General features: G+C 46.7%; 1 protein-coding gene and 1 non-coding gene across 2 annotated transcripts; both read left to right on the top strand.

Moving 5' to 3' along the window:
* The first annotated feature begins 57 nt into the window (after nucleotides 1–57).
* TRNAC-GCA (transfer RNA cysteine (anticodon GCA)) lies at nucleotides 58–129 on the top strand. The gene has a single exon. It is a non-coding gene; the product is annotated as a tRNA-Cys (tRNA).
* A 3,958-nt stretch (nucleotides 130–4,087) lies between these two features.
* ATP6AP1 (ATPase H+ transporting accessory protein 1) lies at nucleotides 4,088–20,621 on the top strand. Its single transcript, XM_032969800.2, has 10 exons — nucleotides 4,088–4,286; nucleotides 6,331–6,457; nucleotides 11,151–11,216; nucleotides 11,645–11,850; nucleotides 12,446–12,486; nucleotides 13,292–13,377; nucleotides 13,631–13,893; nucleotides 14,863–14,925; nucleotides 15,270–15,519; nucleotides 16,493–20,621. Exons 1-10 carry the CDS (start codon nucleotides 4,090–4,092, stop codon nucleotides 16,700–16,702), a joined length of 1,509 nt encoding a protein of 502 aa, XP_032825691.1. The 5' UTR covers nucleotides 4,088–4,089; the 3' UTR covers nucleotides 16,703–20,621.
* The last annotated feature ends 1 nt before the right edge of the window (nucleotide 20,622 follows it).

The raw sequence follows: 20,622 nt of genomic DNA, 5'->3' as shown, positions 1-20,622 counted from the left end.
ACCTTATTTGACATGCACGTTATGTACTTAAGCTATTACGCTCACAAAGCATCCTGTGGGGGTATAGCTCAGTGGTAGAGCATTTGACTGCAGATCAAGAGGTCCCCGGTTCAAATCCGAGTGCCCCCTCAAAGCTTTTTTAATATAACACCTCTCATTAAAAAAAAAACACTTGTGTCACGTCGGTGTATTTTTTTACTTTAAATCTTTCAATTCCTAAACCATCATCTCTCTTTTAGGTACGACTAAGATGTTTTAAAATATGCACTGTAGTCTCTTTGAATGATTTAACAATGGTGTTGAGTGGCAGCCCCGATGACGACATCAAGGATGTCAAGTGGTTATGCCGGTGTTGTAATCCTGGTCATCGATCTTGACAGAGGGGTCCCTGGATCCGGATGCTGTAAAACACCACCTGCTTTGTTACCCACCCCATGTTCCACGCCTTTAAATCCACTCCATGTTTCCTCTACAAACTACTTTGTTTTCATACTCTTTGGTTCTTTCGGTAAAGTCATGTTTTCCTCTACAGCCCATTGCCAATCCACTGTCGGATGAATGCCTCCCCACGCCATGTCGGTCATGGGTGTTATTCGGCAATACTCTAATACGCTGAATCTTGATTTTAAGCCTTCGTGACTGCAGGAATTCATATTCGTTTGGTCTTTCGGTAATGTCACGTAGATAGGTTCAAAGAAAATTACAAAAAACTATGACGTTTCGATCGCAACACAAGTGGTCGTCTTCAGGAAAAAGGAGACGACCGCTTGTGTTGCGATCGAAACGTCGTAGGTTTTTGTTATTTTCTTTGAACCTATCTACGTGACTTTACCGAAAGACCCAAAGAATGTCTAATACGCTGGTCAATGTGGTTTGGCAAAGGAAGCCCTTACGACTCTGAGCCAGTGGTAGATATTCCACATTCCTAAGCCTGGGTGGAGAACGACTTCAACACGAAGGTCCACACTCGTACGAAAGGTAATCCACTCACTGGCTATCTCACCGAGTAAGAGCTGATTGATTGAGATATGTCTCTTTGGGAGAGTGACCTGGGTCTGCTTGTGATGACAGAACAGTGCAATTACAGACCGACCATTCAGAGAGCTAATAGAGATCCAGAGAGACATTTAATTACATAGGAAGTTAAACACAATTGCCAAAGCAAGCAGAACATGACAGTAGAAAACGTATTATGACAAAGCTATCAACTTAATCCTCCCTATAAGTATTCCCACTTATGCTCTGCCTTCTTACTCCTCTTTCTAAACTCACACCAATCCTGAGCCATCATCTGTACATCCACTCCACAGTTCTTCACAACCTGGCTCACCACTTGAAGCCACTTCTGTCTGGGCCTGCCTCTCGCTCTCAGCCCCAGTGAATCCATGTTTATCGGTTTTCTTCATCCTTCGTGGGGTTCCCTCTTATTCTAAGACGTGTCACTCAAGCCATCCGATTTCGTTTCCTCTCAGCTTGTCTGAGATGGGTATCACTTTTACCTTCTTCATCTCTTGTCAATTAAAAATTTGATTTGAATCAATGTTTGATCACCAAAACTGATAAACGTTCCATAAATAAAACTAAAAAGGAAAATAAATATGTAGTAGGTGACGTTTGGGGCAATGGCTCTTATTTATAGCAGACGAAAAACAATGCAAAAATAATGCAAATATTAAATGGAGGTACCTAGCATTATATAACAGAATTTAAATTCAATATTTATTTGTGACACGATAAATCCTGTTAAGCCAGTTAGCCATCCAGTTTGCAAAGAAGATCCGTGGTGCATCAACAAAGAACAACATCCAAGTTATACTTATCGAAGGATAAGACATCAGAACAGAATTCGCAAAGAACAAAGAATAACAGGCATATTATACCAACAATCATACAAATGATTCATACTCTCTACTACTGGTGGTGGTTGGAACAGCCTTCTGGTCAGAGGGACTGCTGAGGTTGGATTTTGTTCCATTTTTCCCATGATGCTCTACAGCCTGAGTAATGGTGAGTTGTCTGCTTGCAATTCATTTGTGTTTAGTTTGTTGTCTTTCCCCCGCACCACCGATTACATAATGTAACACAATTTTAGTTCCTGTGTAGTAAGTGTTATTTCGTAATTGCTTATGCATAAAAAGTACAGAAAATGGCAAATTTTTTCCACAAACTTTGCTTTTGTGACCAGGACAGTGATCTTCTTTGGTTCTTTCGGTAAAGTCACGTAGAATGAGAATAAAATAATAAATTGATAAAATAAAGTAACACAATAAAATTCTCACGACGTTTCGGCCACAACACAAGCAGCCTCATCAGGTGAAGGGACGAGACTGTCTGGAGGACAGCGCTGGAGCCTTTGGACTTTATCGAAAGAACCAAAGAAGATGAATCCTTGCAGTCACGAAAGCTTTAAATCAAAATTCAGGACAGTGATATTTTGAAATACACCTATTTCAATGCAGAAACGGGCGAATTTGTGTCTTTTCGTTCACATAAAGTCAGAAAAAAATAACATATGAATCAAAATTAACATGTATTTATACTAAATTAATAAAAAATGACTACAAAAGATTTTGTGGAATTTATTGCACTCCAGGATCTTCTTTATCTGTGATCCAATGAAGACAACGGCTTTGACCTTTGCCTCAGACAGCTTAGGGAAGAAGTCTTGAATGTACTTGAAGGCTGCCAACTTCTTATCTACAGCTCTGACAAATTGTTTCATGAGGCCCAATTTGATGTGCAGTGGTGGCATCAGCATTTTCCGGGGGTCCACCAGTGGCTCCCACTAGACTTTGTTCCTCCCCACAGAGAACTCGGTCCGCTGTGGCCAGTCCCACCTGTGGTAGTGCGACTTGGTGTCGCTGCTGTTCCAAAGGCAAAGATAGCAGGGAAATTTGGTAAAACTGCCTTGGAGAGCCATCAGGAATGCCACCATTGTGAAGTCTCCGATGACCTTCCAGCTGTACTCATCATACTTCAAGGCGTCCAGCAAGGTGAAAAACATAGCAAGGAAATTTGCTGTGTTTTTCACACCTGATGATGATTGCTTGTATTGCAGTCGAAACGTCGTGAGAATTGTATTGTTTTATATTTTTATTATTTTATTGTTTCCCTTCTACGTGACTTTACCGAAAGAACCAAGAATATAGGTGTTAAGATATTCAAACGCCAAATAGATACCTTTTGCAAGGCATCAACTCTGCATTAACCACACACGTACTTGTGGCAAAACATGCAAACAAAACATGTTCTAATAATTAATATATGCATTGTCTTTGAAACTTTCTTCGAAGAAAGCTGTCTGGTGTTGACCAATCAATGCATATATTCTAGATTTAAACCTTTCGTGACTGCTAGGATCCATACTCTTTGGTTCTATTGGGTAAAGTTCACTCCAGCGCTGTCCTCCAGACAGTCTCGTCCCTTCACCTGTTGAAGGCCGCTTGTGTTGTGGCCGAAACGTCGTGATTTTGTTATTTTATTTTTTACCTACGTGACTTTACCCAATAGAACCAAAGAGTAACAATGCATATATTATCAGGGCATGTGTTTTGTTTACATGTTCACCCCAAGTACGTGGTTAATGCAGACAGGATTCCTTGAAAAGGGATTCTGTTTGGTGTTTCAACATCTTAGCACGACTGTTTTATTGCCAGAAATGGTCAAACTTATTGTTATATTTTGATACTGGCAAGTAAAATATTGCCACTATGCTAACGAGTGCATAAATCAGGAAACATTAGCATAATGAGCTGTCTCACTTCGCAAATGTCGGCATTGCCACTATGCTAATGAGTGCATAAATCAGCCCACATTAACATAATGAGCTGTCACACGTCGCCAATGTCGACATTGCCACTATGCTAATGAGCGCATAAATCAGGATACATTAGCATAATAAACCGTTTCTCTTCGCCAATGTCGGTATACCATTATGCTAATGAGTGCATAGATCAGCAAAATATTAGCATAATGAGCTGTCTCACTTCGGGCGCCTCCCCGATTGGCTAGAGAGTGCGCGCGCTGGGCTCCGTCGCTCGCTCGCCTTCCCATTGGACGGCGATCGCAGCGCCGCGCGCTCACCGGCCAATGGCGCGCGTCGTCAACGCCCCCCGCGATCGCCATCGTGCGCTCCGGGCGATTTGCAAGGCGACGTTGGACGCAATGGAGGCAGCGGTGCGCTCGTTCCTCCGCCTCGGCGGCGCCGTCGCCGTCGCCCTTCTCGCGGCGATGAGCGTCGCGGCAGCCGTGGACCAGGTCCCCGTGCTGCTGTGGACCTCGGACGCGTGAGTTGGCGCCCGCCCGCGATAGATGCGCATGGGGCCCGGTCGGACTCGCGTCGCTAGGGGGCAAACGCCATTGCGGTCCGGGGGAATCAAGAAACTAAAACCCCACGCCTAGGGCCCCCCACCCGCCGCCCAAACGCACCGCTCGCCAATAATATTAACATCGAATAATGGAATATTGACAACAATTAATGCGGCAGTCTGGTGGATAACGGAGGTGGTTGTGGGTGCGTCTCACAAAGCATTGTGCTAAACCCATTGACTCGTGAGACGTCTCTGAAGCTCAGCGGGGTCGAGCCTGGCCAGCGCCTCAAGATGGGCGAGCCATCGCCGTGCGCCAGGAGGCGTCTTGCCCAGTCAAGTCTGGCCACACGATCCCCCCTCAGGGCGGCCGAGCGGCCCATCGACGGACCGCCCGGTCCGTGCGGTGGTCACTGCATCCGCCACGACAGTCGACACTGCGGCACGCGGCGCAGCAGTAGAATGTTGCGTGAATGGGCCTGGTGATAGGCAGCAAGAGGGGGACGCAGCAGCATTCACCGTTGTTGTACCAGCCCGCCTGGTGGTTGACGAGGTTGTGCGTGTTCGACGATGCACGAGTTGCGGGAGCGAGCGGAAGGAAGGAAGGAAGCGATGGCGCGCAACCCCCGTTTCGCATTTCCCCCCCAAGGACTGCGCTGCCGTCCCATCTGTGCGTGGGCGACAATTAATGATGCCACCCCACCTGCTTGCAGTGCAACAATATCAATTCCAACGTTAATCGTAATGTAACGGTGATAACATTACGCCGATGCGTATTTTCGGCACAGACTCGCTTTACTGACAACAGACGTGGAGGGGGGGGGGGGGGGGGGCTCTAATTGGCGATCAAATTGAGCACCGTCTGCCTTGTAGTAGTAACCCACCAGCCCAGGAATAGGCGGTAAATAATGTAGCAGTCGAGAAAGTCCCAGTTGCTCAGGTTAGTGCACTGAGCTGGCACCGCAAGAGATCCTGGTTCCCATCCAGGCATTTGATTTAATCGGGTCCTCGAGTTGTTGGGAGTCAAGTTGGGTTTGCATTCAATGTAGCTTTATTCCAGTTCTGGGAGTATAAAATATATCGTGTTGACGGTCATGCAAGGTGCTGCCCCCACCCCCTTCCCTCTAGATCAGGGGTCACCAAACTTTTTTCACAGCGGGCCGGATAACTGATAGAATGACGAGCGCGGGCCGCAAAATCATTCTGTTCAATGCTTGGGGGCGGGAAAGATGTGTGTTTGTGTGTGTTGCCATGTAAACCATGGTAACGTCAGAGCTTAGGCGGAGCTACCACGAGCCGGGGAAGTACTTGGGATGGCGCGAAATAAGCAAACATTACAATAAACAAGAAAATCTAGATACAATAATTTAAAATTTAAAATAGTAAATTTAAGGCACATCGCAGCAAGGAGGTCTCCGCACGCGTGAAGATCTCCTGGTATTCTAAACATAATATTTAAATTGTATCACAACGTCTCGTGTTTCATACGTTTTATCAACCAAATTCAAGTACCGTCGGCGGGCCTGATGGACTGACGCCGCGGGCCCGATACGGCCCGTGGGCCGTAGTTTGGTGACCCCTGCCCTAGATTGTGGCACAAAGATCCCTGGAAAGGCTCTCGGAGATAGCTCCAATATACACTTCTGCTGTCCCTTCTTCACGGTGCTGCTGTGCACTATGAGGGTAACTTGGTATGACAGCTCATGCGGAACAAGATTGGGGAGGTGGGGGGCACGGTACTGTATTTTGAAAAAAATATTCGCCTGTAATGTAATATAAAACGATGCTCGACTGACAATTGTTATGGCCGTGCACGGACGCTAGGAGTCACTCGACTACCAAGACTGCAGTTCATGCTTCTTTAATGCCGTAGTCAAAGCAAACGCCAAGAAACAAAGGACAAAACTACAGCCACTGCACTGCTTTAGTAAAAAAAAAATAGTAATATCTTCTCCAAATCAATAATTGCGCCACAATTTTACCGCCGCTGAATTCTCTCCTCTCTCCCTGCTGCTGCTGCCAGCTCCCTGTGGGGTCCGGCGACATCCCCTCACTCGGGTCACATCGTGACGGCAAAGGAGCTGCACGGGTACCTGAAGCCAGCCCTGCAGATGCCCGACAAAAACCTGGTGCTCTTTCTTCAGGACAAAGTGAGCTGCGTTATTACTGTGTTGTTACATGGTGGCGGGGTGGGGGGGGGAGGTGGCTGCTCCATCATTAGGGGGCCGGTGGGGCCCTGAAAGGAGAAAATGAAAAGAACATTGCTTACTGACCTGCACGTGCGCTTGCCAGTTGCTATACTTAGAAATGGGATTCATACCCCCCCCCATTCCTCCCCCACCCTTCCTGCCCCCCTTTCCCCCCCACTCCTCCCACCTCGTCGGGCTTCCATGCCCCACGAATCTATTTACTCATTGGCCAGCACTGAGCAACGGTTATCAACTCCCAACTGTTCCCTCTGCTACCAAACTCTGTGTAAATAATTCACGAACACTCTGACCTATGATAGATAATTAAATAGCTAATACATAGTGCATGATCCTTCCTTCAGCGTAGTCCCTCTGTAAGCTTGCTCGGGTTCGAGTTAGTGGGGGGTGTGGGGCGGGGTTGGGTGAACGGGAACATTTGCTTTCAACTCGTGTCATGTGATGGTTGCATGTTTTTTTATACCAGGAAATCACGAGACATGAGCCAGCTCCGTGACACTGACGACTTCCTCTTATTGAAACAAAATATATATTATCGTCACAGCTGCCAGGGCATCACTAAATGAGTCATGGATGGGTGAGACTGCCGACAGCTGATTCCACAGTCGGTGAAGTCCCGATTATCTTAATTTAGTATAATCGCTGGGATGGGCCAACATTCTATCTGGCTCCTGCACGAGCTGATTGCATCGCACCATATCTGTGTGGTGGACGTCTTCTTGGGTGCGTTCTCTCCTTTGACTTCCGCTCCGTTATTTTCCTAAACAAATGGCCATCTTCCCTTCTAGCGACCTGTCTTGCCCAAGCCCATTTACTCTTCTTAACAGAAATTTTGATGTCTCAAAATTGTGTATGGTCTCTAATACATGTGTTCCTCTTCCTGTCTCGCAGTATAATTTCAAGCATGGATCTCCTGGTGCCTCATTGTGCACTATTCCGCTTTCATTTCATATTCATTGCCAGTGTGTATGTTTCTAGTCCATCCTCTACTTGTGACCCCTAACCCCGGCCTCCTGTCACAGGGTTGCTTATCTCTCTCTTGTTTACCGGTTTTAATCTCCCTAAACTTTATATCTTGTCTACAGCTCTCTTTCTTGTAGCTCTGTCATCTCAGTGGTCTCCTGATCTCTTGGTAGGCCACTCCAAGTGGCCCATAGGCTACCAATCACAGAACCCTGACATACAACATATACTCTTTGGTTCTATTCGGTAAAGTCACGTAAAAGTATAAAACAACAAAAATAAAATAAAAAAATTCATGACGTTTCGGCCACAACACAAGTGGCCTTCATAAGGTGAAGGGACCAGACTGTCTCGAGGACAGCGCTGGAGTGAACACAGCCAAGCTCAGGCCGCGACCTTTAAGCTGTATGAGAGGAAACAAGGCGCCTTGACAAAGGAAATAGCATAAAAATTAGTATTTAATATATCTCTCAGGTCGATGTAGCCCTCAAAGGCGTAGGACACATCCAAGCAGACGTTGCGAGAGCTGAAATAGCCACTATTTTTGAATGCTAAGAAACCCATTAGCAACATCAGCAAAAATGAACGCTCTGAACTCGCGAATTTAAAAAACAGAAGTGACATAGTCATCCTCTCAGCCGATAAAGGCAACGCTACTGTAATTATGGATAAAGATTCATACAACAACAAAATCCAGAATCTGCTCAACGATGGAAGTTACTCAAAAATTAAAAATGACCCTACCAATAGCCTAGCGATAAAAACCAACAAGATCATCACAAGTTCCACCTCCCTAATCGACCCAACTAAACGTCCCTCCCTAAAACCTTCTGCTGCAAGACCCCCTAGATTCTATGGTCTTCCCAAGATTCATAAAGAAGGCACCCCACTACGACCCATCGTATCCACGATTAACTCCCCTACCTATAGACTAGCCCATTTTCTGTCAGATACCTTGCTGCCTTTCACTGGCAAGACCGCCTCAGCAGTACTTAACTCAGCCCAATTGGTCTCTATGGTCAAAGACGTTGTACTGTCCCCTGACGATATCCTTGTCAGCTTCGATGTGGTCTCTTTGTTCACCAAGGTCCCAGTACCTCATATCATTGCAATAATTGAAAATTTGGTCCAACATGGACTAGACCCCGATACACCTGCACTGGTTAGGCACTGCCTCAACAATACCTACTTTACTTGGAATGGCTCCTTCTACAAACAAAATGAGGGTACCCCCATGGGATCCCCCTTGTCACCAGTGATAGCCAATATTTTCATGGAGAAATTTGAATCGGACGCCATCCAGACTTCCACCCTCAGACCTTCCCTGTGGAAGAGATATGTAGACGACACTTTCGTCATTTGGCCACATGGCCTCCCAGCTTTGAACCTTTTCCTAGATCACATTAATTCCAGACACCCTGCCATCAAATTCACCATGGAAGTGGAGAAAGATGGCAAGCTGCCATTCTTGGATGTTCTGTTTGAGAGGAGACCTGATGGCTCATTGGGACATTCTGTCTACAGGAAACCCACCCACACAGATTTCTACTTGAAACCTGATTCCCACCACCACCCGACGCAAAAGAATTATCTCATCAAAACGTTATACCACAGGGCTCATTGCATTTCGGACCAACACCACCTGACCAGTGAATTAAAACATGTGCATCTGGCCCTCAAAAGGAATGGATATTCTGACCGTACCATCCGCTAAGCTGTTTCTCCCTCCATACAAAAACAACCACTTGATACTCCGATCAAAACCATCACACTGCCATATATAGCAGGTGTTACTAAAAAGATCTCTAAAATTCTAAACAAACACAAGATCCTGGTCCGGTTCAATACAGTACACAAAATCCGTGAACTTATCCCTTCCGTGAAGGATGTCATTCCTGACTTACAGTACCCCGGAGTTTACAGATTGATCTGCACCTGTGGTGACTGCTATATCGGGGAGACGAAACAACATGTCTCTGACCGAATTCGCGAGCACAAATCAGATTTGAAACACGGCAGAACGAATTCTTCTACCGTAGCTGATCACTGCTACAACGCTGTGGGTGATCACGATATAATTTTCTCCGATACCAAGGTTCTTTGCAAACCCACGGGTTTTTAACAGAGATTTGTTCACGAGGCAATTCAGATTTACAGACACAATTTCAACCGAGAAGATGGTTTCAAATTAAGCAACTATTGGAAAGATGTTCTAAATCGAACCAAACATGAAACTAATTTTCAATGGTACAGTATATTTTTTCAAGTAATGGTATCCCAAACTTTCGCAGCTGCTTAAATTCCCTTTTCACACCATCAATAGGTAAACTCCCCCTCCCCCCCTCGCCGGTCTGCACATGTTTCCCCCTCTCTACACCGTTCATCATGCTAAGTCTGCCAATTAAATGCAAATTTTTATGCTAATTCCTTTGTCAAGGCGCCTTGTTTCCTCTCACAGGTTAAAGGTCGCGGTCTGAGCTTGGCTGTGTTCACTCCAGCGCTGTCCTCGAGACAGTCTGGTCCCTTCACCTGATGAATGCCACTTGTGTTGTGGCCAAACGTCGTACATTTTTTATTTTTGTTGTTTTATACTTTTACTTGACTTTACTGAATAGAACCAAAGAGTATGGATCCTTGCAGTCACGAAAGCTTCAAATCTAGAATACAACATATAAATTAATCGATCGTGATCAGTATTCATCGGCATATCATTGCACCCCTACCACCTTGACAACTACATGATGAGAGCTGTTTGTGGTCTTGTGTGTACCTTGAAGGCCATTGGAGTACTATAATTATATTGACACATTCTATGTGACTGGTAGCTTAGCGCTTTCTTTACTGCCTGGCACACGTCTGCCTTCGTTGAACAGAAAGAATGTGCCTTTTAAAGTCTTTAGCTCACGGGGCATTTTAATGGCGCTTTTTAGAGTGTAAGCCTCTTAGAGACAGACATGCTAATGCATGTCAGAACACGCACGAGAGTTTATTTTTATGGACTTAGACCGTTGGATTCAAATGCACGTGATCCATCTGGATTAAGATAGGCCTGACGTCCAATTTTAGTTCCAAAGATAAATTTATCCCCATGAACAATGGCGTATCAGACACAGACTTATTTAACGCTCCTTTTACGTTAATTTACACGCCGCTGCCAAATATGAAATGTGTTTATGTATACTTGCCAAATGTTTGATTATCATTTAAATAGCCATAAGTCTTGTGTAATTATGTAGTCTGGTGGAACGTGTCGGGGCCACTGAGCTCTCAGCGTTGATTAAACCGCGGTGATGTCTCATTAAATTTGTGTTTTTTATTTGGTTTATTTCAGCTGTGAATTAAACATTTTTTGCTTTGATTGATAAGCGATGAACGCTTTGAAGGGCACTTAAAATTATTGTCCGCCTAGTTTAGACAAAGAGGCGCTTAGCATTGTAGAAACTTCAGAAGTTGTTCGGTGACATCTCACAGGGCGGTTTGAAAATAGTGTGCTGTACTGCTGCGAGAGTTCACAATGGAAACGCCTTAGTCTCATAATCATCAACCATAATCCACTGCTGGTCTTACGATGTGATAATCCACCTCGCACTCTCACGTGATGGGTTGTCTTCACTCCATCTTTGCTGTGAACATCTCCTCCTTGGCCAACGTGCCGTATATATTTGTTTTTCAGCTGAGCGTTGATGACTTCACGCACTATGGGAGAGCCGACGGAGATAATGCATTTTCCAACATTCAGGTAAATATTTCAGTTACAAAATAAAATATAAATGTTACCTTTACGCTGTAAAAACAAACTTAAAGTATATTTTCTAAGGCTGTGAAGCAGAACGCATGTTTCAAACACTGCATTTTGTCTTTTTATAAAGGACAATTGCTTCATAACTTATTCTGTATATCTACAAATTAGTTTTGTGATATTTTGAATTGAGATCCATCTTGGCATTTTTAAGGTGTTGATGATGGTGATGCAGTGATATTTTTAGCCCTTTCTCAGTTCCTTGTTGGACAAATGGCTGCCCACTCCGTGTCAGCAATGGGGGGGGAGTTTGACCCAATGTTGCACCACGCCGATCAGTCCTGGTTGGTGAAGTGAGGTGGTCGGGGGGTGAGACCTGGGATGGGGGGGGTCACGCGTTACATACTGCTGGCGCGTCTGTGCCGCAGAGAGCTCTGGCATCGGCTCCGTCCTCCCTGGTGCTTCCGTCAGTCGACTGGCGCTCGGCCGGGGACCTTCCGGCGTTCTTACGTGACCGGCTCGCGGCCGGACGCAGTGTCCGGGAGCTGAGACTGGGGCGCTCGCCTTCGCAGGAGCCCATCTTGGACCCCACGCGGCCCAACTTGCTGCTCGTCAACCTGCCTCGCACACGCAGGTGCAGCCCGTCCCCGCCCTGCACTGTTGGGCCGAATTTGTCCGTTTCAGTCAGGGCCCGGGTTTCCCTAATGTGTGGTCATGATCGCTTCTTTGAGTATTTTTTGGTTTTGTTATTCATACCCAGAGTTTGCGAGTAAAAACAAATTTCACTAGAATTACGTAATTGGGTAAACCACATAGCAACGTCTCTCCTTAATGGTAGATTGTACCCGTCTGTGAAACATAACGCCTTTCGTGTTTGCCTTGATCTATAAGAACAGTGCAAATGCCAAATGTACAAAATTACGTCTCGTACTTGTATGGCTGTCATGCGATGAACATTACTCAGACAGAGCAAATGAGAAAGTGGTGCCCTCTGCTGCATGGACCGGAGGCCACTTGAAGGGATCTCATAGGTAGCTCTGTGATATCCACTTCAGTGGGCTGTTCTCTAAAACAAATGGTGCAATGTTTTGCAATGGTTCTAAATGGAGTATTTGTTTCACAACGCAACTATAGTACAATCGGAATACATTTGGGGGGAAAGACATCCGTGGTGATCTTAGGAGTTTCAAGCTGCAGTGGATGATGGTTTGTTCCCTTTGCTTAACCAGCCCTGACGTGGCGTCGCCCAAAGAAGCCTTGGAGAGAAACGGTACGTAAAATGTATACATTTAACAAATATCTGTAATCATCACTCTCTGTGTCTCTAAATCCGCTCAAGCCTCTTGTAAGCCAAGTGACTTCTGTGTGGCCAATCCCTCTCTGAATCCCTCCGCTCTCCCCGCTGCTCCCTGTGAAAATAGACACTCCTCTGTGCAGCTCACTTCTGCTCGCTCCTTCCCTCTCACTCCCTGTTTTCCCTCCCCTCTTATCATCACCCTGTCATCATCCCCGACATCTTGGCCTGGTCAGTCCTTCTCCCCCTCCTCCCCTTCCTGCCCAGCGCTCCTTCCTGCTGCCCATCTTGAGCCATGCCTTCCTTGTCTTGGAGACTTTCGTCCCAACATCCCTTTCCTTTGCTATTCGCTCTGTTTCCATACATTTTATCCTTGACTTTACTCCCCTTCCCATGGTGAATCACAAGTAAAAATGTTTTATCATCAGACATCATTTAGCCACTCTGCGTCGAAAGCCTGCCCACTCTGTCTCCATCTCTTTCAATGACACAGTCTGTCTTGTTCGTGTAGAGGAGCTAATGTCATCTATTGATCCCTGTGGTGGTTGTTCTCTCCTTGGCTGCGATTGTATCACGATTGTATCATCAGCCATCATCCTTTCCAGTGATGTGTCCTGCTTCAGCCCACTTACGTGTCTGTACGGTCTATATAGCGTGTACTATTTGCATTTGTTAGCTGATCTGTACATTCTAAGTGTAATTCTCCACGCTTCTCTGCACACTTGTCAGCTCTCGGTTTGTTTGGGGCACACGTTAACCTTTACGTCTCCTCCCTCTGCAGATGAAATCATCAGAGAAGTCACCGAGCAACTGAACAAGAGCGGATTTCCCTTTACTGCAATTTACACAGCATCAAGGCCTTCCCGGGTGAGTGACCATCTCGCAAAACGTCGCCCGTTAGACCGTAGTTCCCGCATATAACTCGCATTGCATGTGCCCTGCCACGGTTCACCTTGCCTTGTCTTACCAACCTTTGTTAACGCAGTTGCTGCACTGCGTATTTGGGTGTTGGGAGCGAACCAAATCTCAGTGAACCACCAACCCTTGCCTCGAAACTAAAGCCCGTTATTGCAGAGGGTCTGATTCGTAACACCTCTAACGTAGCTCCGCTCACGCGCAGGTCATCCGCGAGATTTACCAGGCCGCTGCTGGCACCGGCAGGAAGCTGATGCAGGCGGCATCGTCGGCCTCATCGGCGCTGTCACCGGCGGCGGTGGCCCTGTACCCGCCGGTGACGTTCAAGAACAAGACGAGCGACTGCATATTCATGTGGGCATCGCGCGTCATGCTGCGCATCGGCCAGGTCAGCTACGACGCCACGGAGGCCACGTTTAATGGGCAGGTGGACACGAGTGCCTCGAGCTGCTCTCCCGACAACGCCACGTGAGTCACCTCAAACAGCAACAAAAACTAAAAAACCACACAAGGCATTTGTTACACTTTCAAAACGCGCGTATGTCATCGTTAGTCAGTTTAACACTTAGGCTTTCGCGACAAATATTCATAATAAAGGTTTTTGGGTTAGATCACGTAAGTATAAATGTGTAGTAACCTTCCAACACCCGAAAGAGCCATTAAAGTTTGTCACGTAATCAACGTGCCAATTAGTGACTACTTCAGCCCACCGGTGTGTTGGAGAGTAAATCCACAACATTTACAATTTGAGTAGTACGACGTTTCGCTGGTAATTACATCCAGCAGCATCGGCCGATTTGCCAGAATAGTGAAGCAATCCACCTGCTTCCGGTCTTAAATACATCAACAAAAAATGTTCACACTGGGTAATCTTTACAAGAGTTATCGTGCCCCCCTGTTGGCGGCAGAAGGATGAAGAGAATGCATGAACACCTTTAATCTTTGTTGATGATAATAAAATGCCATGTGAGTGTCTCAGAGGTCAGAGTGATGAGCTGGCACTGCTGAGATCCTGGGTTCAAGTGTAATTCAGCCAAGTTAAATTTGGTTCTGCACTTAATTTGTATAGATTGCAGTCCTTTCTCCAATGTGACGAACCGTGGTAGGGCAGGTGGGAAAGTAATGCACCTAATGTAGGGACCAGTGGTCACTTGTGGGGCTCTTAGAGGTAGCTCTGTGGTATCCACTTCTGTGGGCCGTCCACTTACACGAAGGGTCACCCTGCGCTGTGAGAGTTATAAAAGGATGACGTGACGCCTAGCACTATCGGGATTAAACTGGGGGAAATGGACAAATACTCACAAATGCCAATCAATTCACTTGTGCATGACAAAATGACAAAGGACCTTGATAAAAAAACGCCTTCTGTCGCTTTAACGCTGCCACACAAGAGGACCCACGCTGACAAGTTTTTATGCGGTCATTCTTTTCTTTCAGGCTGTCTTTGCAGTTCTCCAAGAGCAGGACCCCCACTCTGCCGGTCCAGAGATTAACCATCAGGTGGGCACTCATGCTGGCATGGAGCTGTTGCAACTGTTATTGAAAAAAAAAAGGTCTGCACGATAGTCAAATGGATGCTCCTTCTCACGATGTGATAGAGCAGTCGGGATAAACTGGGAGGAAAATCCCCAAGACATTTAAATTAAAAGGAAAAATATATTTTATGCCGTAGTTTCTGTCATACTCGCTATCGTTGCCGTGTTGTCTTAAGTCAAAAAAAGTTTAATTTGGAACTCCTTTCAGCGAGCGGCGCACCGTATTGTGTAACCCATGTGCATGTAAAAAAAGGAGCCAGCTGGACTTGGCACAACCGCCCTTGAACAGCGTCGTCGTTCCTGCCGCAGGTTCTCCATGTCCAACCGCCTGTACCCGGTGTCGGCCGAGCGCTGGTTCACGCTCGACAAGGTGGCGGTCGCCTACGCCAACAGCAGCGCCGGTGCCGCCGGCGCCGAGTTCAACGTCAGCTCCGTGTACGCGCCGGCGATATATTCGTACCGCTGCCAGGTCGTGAGCACCAGCCCCGACTCGGGCGCCCGCCTCGTGCCCGTGTCACCGATCTCCGCGCACGTTCACGTGTCCCTCAAGGACTTCCAGGTGAGAGGTGTTTCCAGCGATGCTGCGTCGTCCGGCAGTGGTTGCGACGTCGGAAGGTGACGACGACGTAGTTGGGAGAGTAGGGAGAGGCGAGCGATGGAACTGATAAATCGGCAGAGCAATCTTTTGTATGGCTGATGTAGATGCAGAGCAGCAACTACAATTTCACATCCAGGTGGTCAAGCCAGAGTGTGAAATTGTAGATGTTGCTCTGCATCTACATCGGCCGTACGAAAGAAGAAGATTAATCTACCGATCGATTACCTCAATAATCTCAACTTTACTCATTGTTTTTTTCGGTAAAGTCACGTATGTAGAAATACAATAAAATTATATTAAAACAAAAAAACAATCACGACGTTTTGATCACAACACAAGCGATCTTCATCAGGTGTCAAGAACAAATCACGGAGGTAAATACAACAAAAAGATGAGAGACGAGAATTCAACAAACCTGAAAAAACATTATGTGAAGCACATCCAGTCAGGCCAACAACACAGTTAGACACTTCCTGGCGGACCACGAATTTCAGAAGAGTGTTAAAATTCGTGTTCAACCTTTGGATTGCACATACCAGCATAGATAGAATGAAAAATACGAGGTACACGGTCAGTAGAAATACATATACAAGTCCACCAAGAGGTAAGGAGGGAGGAAAGACGGACAGGGAGGCAGAGAGAGAGGGGGGGGGGATGAACAGAAGCTTAAATAGTAAATACGGTTGGAGGGGGGGAGGGGCCAGAGCGTGATTTGTTCTTGACACCTGATGAAGATAGCTTGCGTTGTGATCGAAACGTCGTGATTGTTTTTTGTTTTAATGTAATTTTATTGTATTTCTACATACGTGACTTTACCGAAAAAAACCAATGAGTAATTTTATGCAGTCACGAAAGCTTTAATACTTTATAATCTCAACTTTGCTTGACCTCCCTTCTCTGACACCCAACCCTTAACCCCGAACCCCCCCCCCAGATCCAGGCCTTTAACGTGCGCGACGGGAAGTTCGCGTACGCGAGCGACTGCGCCTCCTTCTTCACGCCAGCCGTGTGGATGGGTCTGGTGGTCGGCTTCATCCTGCTGCTGGTGCTCACCTACGGCGTGCACATGGTGCTGCAGCTCAAGACCATGGACCGCTTCGACGACCCCAAGGGGCCCACCATCTCTGTGCCACAGACCGACTGAACGAGGAAGACACGAGACATCGGCAGCAGTAGGGGCTTCCCCCTTCCTTCTTCTCCGTTTCCTCTTATTTCCTCCTCTTCACCGCACCCTCTTTGTTTAAAGCAGAGGTGGGGAATCTATAGTTGGAAATGTTCTGTAAAGCTTACAAGGTTTAAACAAAGCATCTTCGCGATAGCCTTTCTGCTATGAGAATTGCGCAAATACTAAGTTTTCCTGACGGAGAGCTAAATTTGATGTTCAATAGCTCTGGCTGGCCACATCCTAACACACAGAAATGTCTGAGCACGCCAAAGTTGCTTGGTAGGTGTCATGTGGCCGTGGCGTCAAGCGAAATTAAGTCGCCGGCCCTAGGTTTCCCACCTCTGGCTCGTCGGCTTGTCAGCTTTCAGTGAGCTCCGTGTCGTGCCGTTGGGGCGTGGTGCAGGTTTTTCTGACTGCGCCGGATCCTCGTTCCCATGATGCGCGCTAGAGAATTGGTTACGTTAGTCACGTGCAATGTTGTTACCTTCTCTCTACAGTCACACGCCGCCACCGCCAGGCTTTATTTTTTATTTCCCGCTTGCGAAGGTCGTAGCGGGGCAGCTCTGCCCGTGAGACGTGAGGGTTCCAATTTGCGTCATCCATTCCTTTTGTAAATGTACGTGAATTCTGACTGTACATCCCATCTGGTTTTAAAAGGTATACACAACCCAAAAACCAGGTCGCTTTAATTCCCTGTTTGTACATAACCTCGGCCTACGTGTCCAGGGTCATCCGATAGAATGTGGAGTTTAAAGTCCACTCACGTTATAGTGAAGCACGCTTGCCATAGCGCACCAGTGACGTCGCTATTTCACCACCTGGCTGCGGTCTTCCCACCTGTCTGGTTCCTCAGTAATAGTGAGATGCGATTTGCATGAACGACCACACTACAAAACCACACTGTTATTTTTTATTTACATCGTGATACTGACGTATGAAACGCGTGGCAGAAATGTAACTCGTGCACTGCTGTAATGACGCACTTGACAGTGATGTTAAAGTATTTTTTTTCTGTTTACAAAACTTAAGACATGTTGGACAGTCTGGGTGTGTTTCTGAAAAAAGTGCTTAAAGGTACCTGGTATAGCATAGATTGGCTGCTAACATGTATTTATTTCAATTGTTATTTATTGTTATAATGGGGTCGTTTTCTGGCGTTATTTTGTACGGCACTTGAAATGCGACAGACCGAGTTGAGAACTGTGTACGAGTCTGGCGTCTGGGGTCACCAGATGGATTCTGTTTGACAATTTTGCATGAGCGTGTACCGTTGGACAATGGTCGGTGATGTCTGCAACAGTTTGCACATCAACGCGATCGCAGCTCGACTCCCATAGATTAGGCTCACACAGAGACCCACAAACTCGGGAGTTCCATACACTCGCGTTAGACCTATTCATTCAGCATTCTGCATAATCGCCAAGCCATGCTGTAGCATCCTCAGTGGCCACGTGTGGATCTCTTGGAGACCTCCGCTGAACTTAGTCACAGCTGCTATTTGGCTTATTGTAAAGATCTCAGTGGTGGAAGTTGGCTGTGCAGAGTCCTTGGCCTATGTGGAACCTGTTCAGCAAGGCCCACTGACCGCGTGGCAGATTAAAGCCAGCTGGACAGACTGACTCATACAGGGACCCACACTACTAGAATTCACTTTGCGCCAGTCACAATTGGGCCATGATTCCACGATTCCGCACTCGCGGAGGAAGAAGGCAGTTGTAGCTGCCGCAGTGCTGTCGCGACACGCGGGACCCAGGTGGCTTCTTTGTTGGATCGACAGTAATTGTCTCATTAGGGACATTGCAGCCTTTGCCACGTATCCATAACAGCCGTTTACAATTTAGTGTTGTTTCCTGTACACCTTATTATTGCACACTCCGTGGTCGGTGCTGTGGGTGTACCTGTTTAGTGGTGTAATGCATGTCACATTTCAGCAACGGTGTGCTATGCCAAAAGCACCGGTTGCCCTGTGTTTATTTTTTAAACCCCATCCTCGTTCCTGTTGGGTGTGCGCCAAGCAAGGACAGACCCGGCGAGGGGAACTCACGCTAGGGCCCCCCTTACCCCCCCTGTGCACACTGCAGTCCAACGGTGCGACGTGCGATGTACAGGCCCAACTCGGAGGTAGCAAATGGAATGGATTCGTTCCCAGGCAAATTAATGGACACTGAGAGGCTGAAGACGGATGCAGAGTTTGTTTTGCAATCAATTGCCCGGGCCCCGCCGTGGTCGTAACACCTTTTCACTTTTACCAATTTTCACCTCCATTAAAAGGCAGAATAGGTGGTTACGTAAAACTCGTGACCTGACGATTTCCGACTGTGCCCCACGTGACGTAGACCTTGTGTGTGCACGTACGATGGAGAGAGTGCCGATTCATTTGAATGTATAGAATAACGGTGGATCACACCAGATCTCTTATCTCAGTTTAATTTGGTACTCCTGCATCATTTTGGACACGCGGCCACCCCCCACACACGTGCAAAGACCGCCATCTTAATTTGAATCGGTCCTGTGTGTCACACGTGCGACACGTGTACACACACGAGGTCTATTTTCAGGGGAAACAGTTCTGGGTTGAGCAGTCATCGGGCACGTGGAAATGACAATTGCATGTGAACAGAGGTAAATTATGTGAAGGGGGCAGGAGCAGTGGTTGGTGCACTGCACTGCTAACCTATGGGCCTAAATATGATTCCTGGCCACGGCTCGCAATGAGTGGCGAGTGATACCTGAACTGGTCCTGGGTCCACCCCACTCCACTGACCGGTGTAGTTAAGTACAACGTGGTCAAACAACACCCATGTTCCGCACATTGTGGTGAGACCTTCACCCAGCCTTGGGTTGTGATACACTCCTGAAGACGGATTGAGTCGTGAGGATTAGAGATGGAGAAACTCTGTTGTTAAGAAGTTTATTATTATTTACGTAATAGAACGGAACGTGTCGGAGTGGGAGCTGTGAAGCGTTACCCAGCAAGATCAGGAACGTTGGCGGTGGCTTGGGGAGGACTTCATCCAGCAGTGGATTGACCACGCTCGATAATAACAACACAGCCTTATCAATCCACTTGTCGCAGGTTATTACCACGAGTCACACTCGTGCTGACTCTTCCCCTCCACGTGTCTGTCCTTGTGTTATGTCACGATGCATTCCCCGTCGTTATCGCTATTCCAACAAGACTTGTGTGCATGTACAAATGATTGCTGCCGTTCCTCTGTCTTTGTACGTCGCTGGCGCCGTGTTTGCAGAGCTGAATGATTGACGGTTGTTGAGCTGGCTTTGGGCACAGGATGAACCGCGTTTTGAAATCGAATTACTTCAAAATCAAATATACTTCTCGCTGCTCTCTAGGATTTTAACAACCAAGCACTGTAAATCTGTGGCATGCGTGTGTGCGTGTGAGCATTGTGGTAAACAGATACAAGACTTGGGGAAGCTGTTACTCGTGGGTCAGTTTGACCCGAGTTTGTGGTGTATTTAAGTAGTGAATTTGACAACTAAAATAAGTGTAAAACATTACTAGTATTTAACTGTTGTAGGTGATTGTTGTGTGCGTGAGCAGTGGTTTACGTGCTATTTATTTGTTTCTTGTATTGAATTGCTTACATCGATATTAACTATTTAAAAACGTATCTATTTCAGTATAATCCCCCCCCTGGTCAAATGTTCTGGAAGCTTTCCGAGCAACCACGCAGAGTTATCCGCTGTCGGATTAAACATCCACCCCTTCTGATTTGACCACCAAGTAAAATCCTCTCCGGTGTGTTTTCGGATTGTGCCGTGTATTCGTTCGGCACGGTGTCCGATGTTTCGCTCCACGTGCTGTGCAGTACTACCGCGAATACCGAAGCAAAAGTCTGAAATCAGTGTTGTGCAATAAAAACAAACTTCGTTTCCAG

This window comes from Petromyzon marinus, chromosome 42 (assembly GCF_048934315.1).
Source record: "Petromyzon marinus isolate PM22_M1 ecotype Great Lakes invasive population chromosome 42, UKy_Petmar_22M1.pri1.0, whole genome shotgun sequence".
NCBI lineage: Eukaryota > Metazoa > Chordata > Hyperoartia > Petromyzontiformes > Petromyzontidae > Petromyzon > Petromyzon marinus.
Note: the sequence above shows the minus strand (reverse complement) of the source record. Positions and strands in the feature narration are given on the sequence as shown.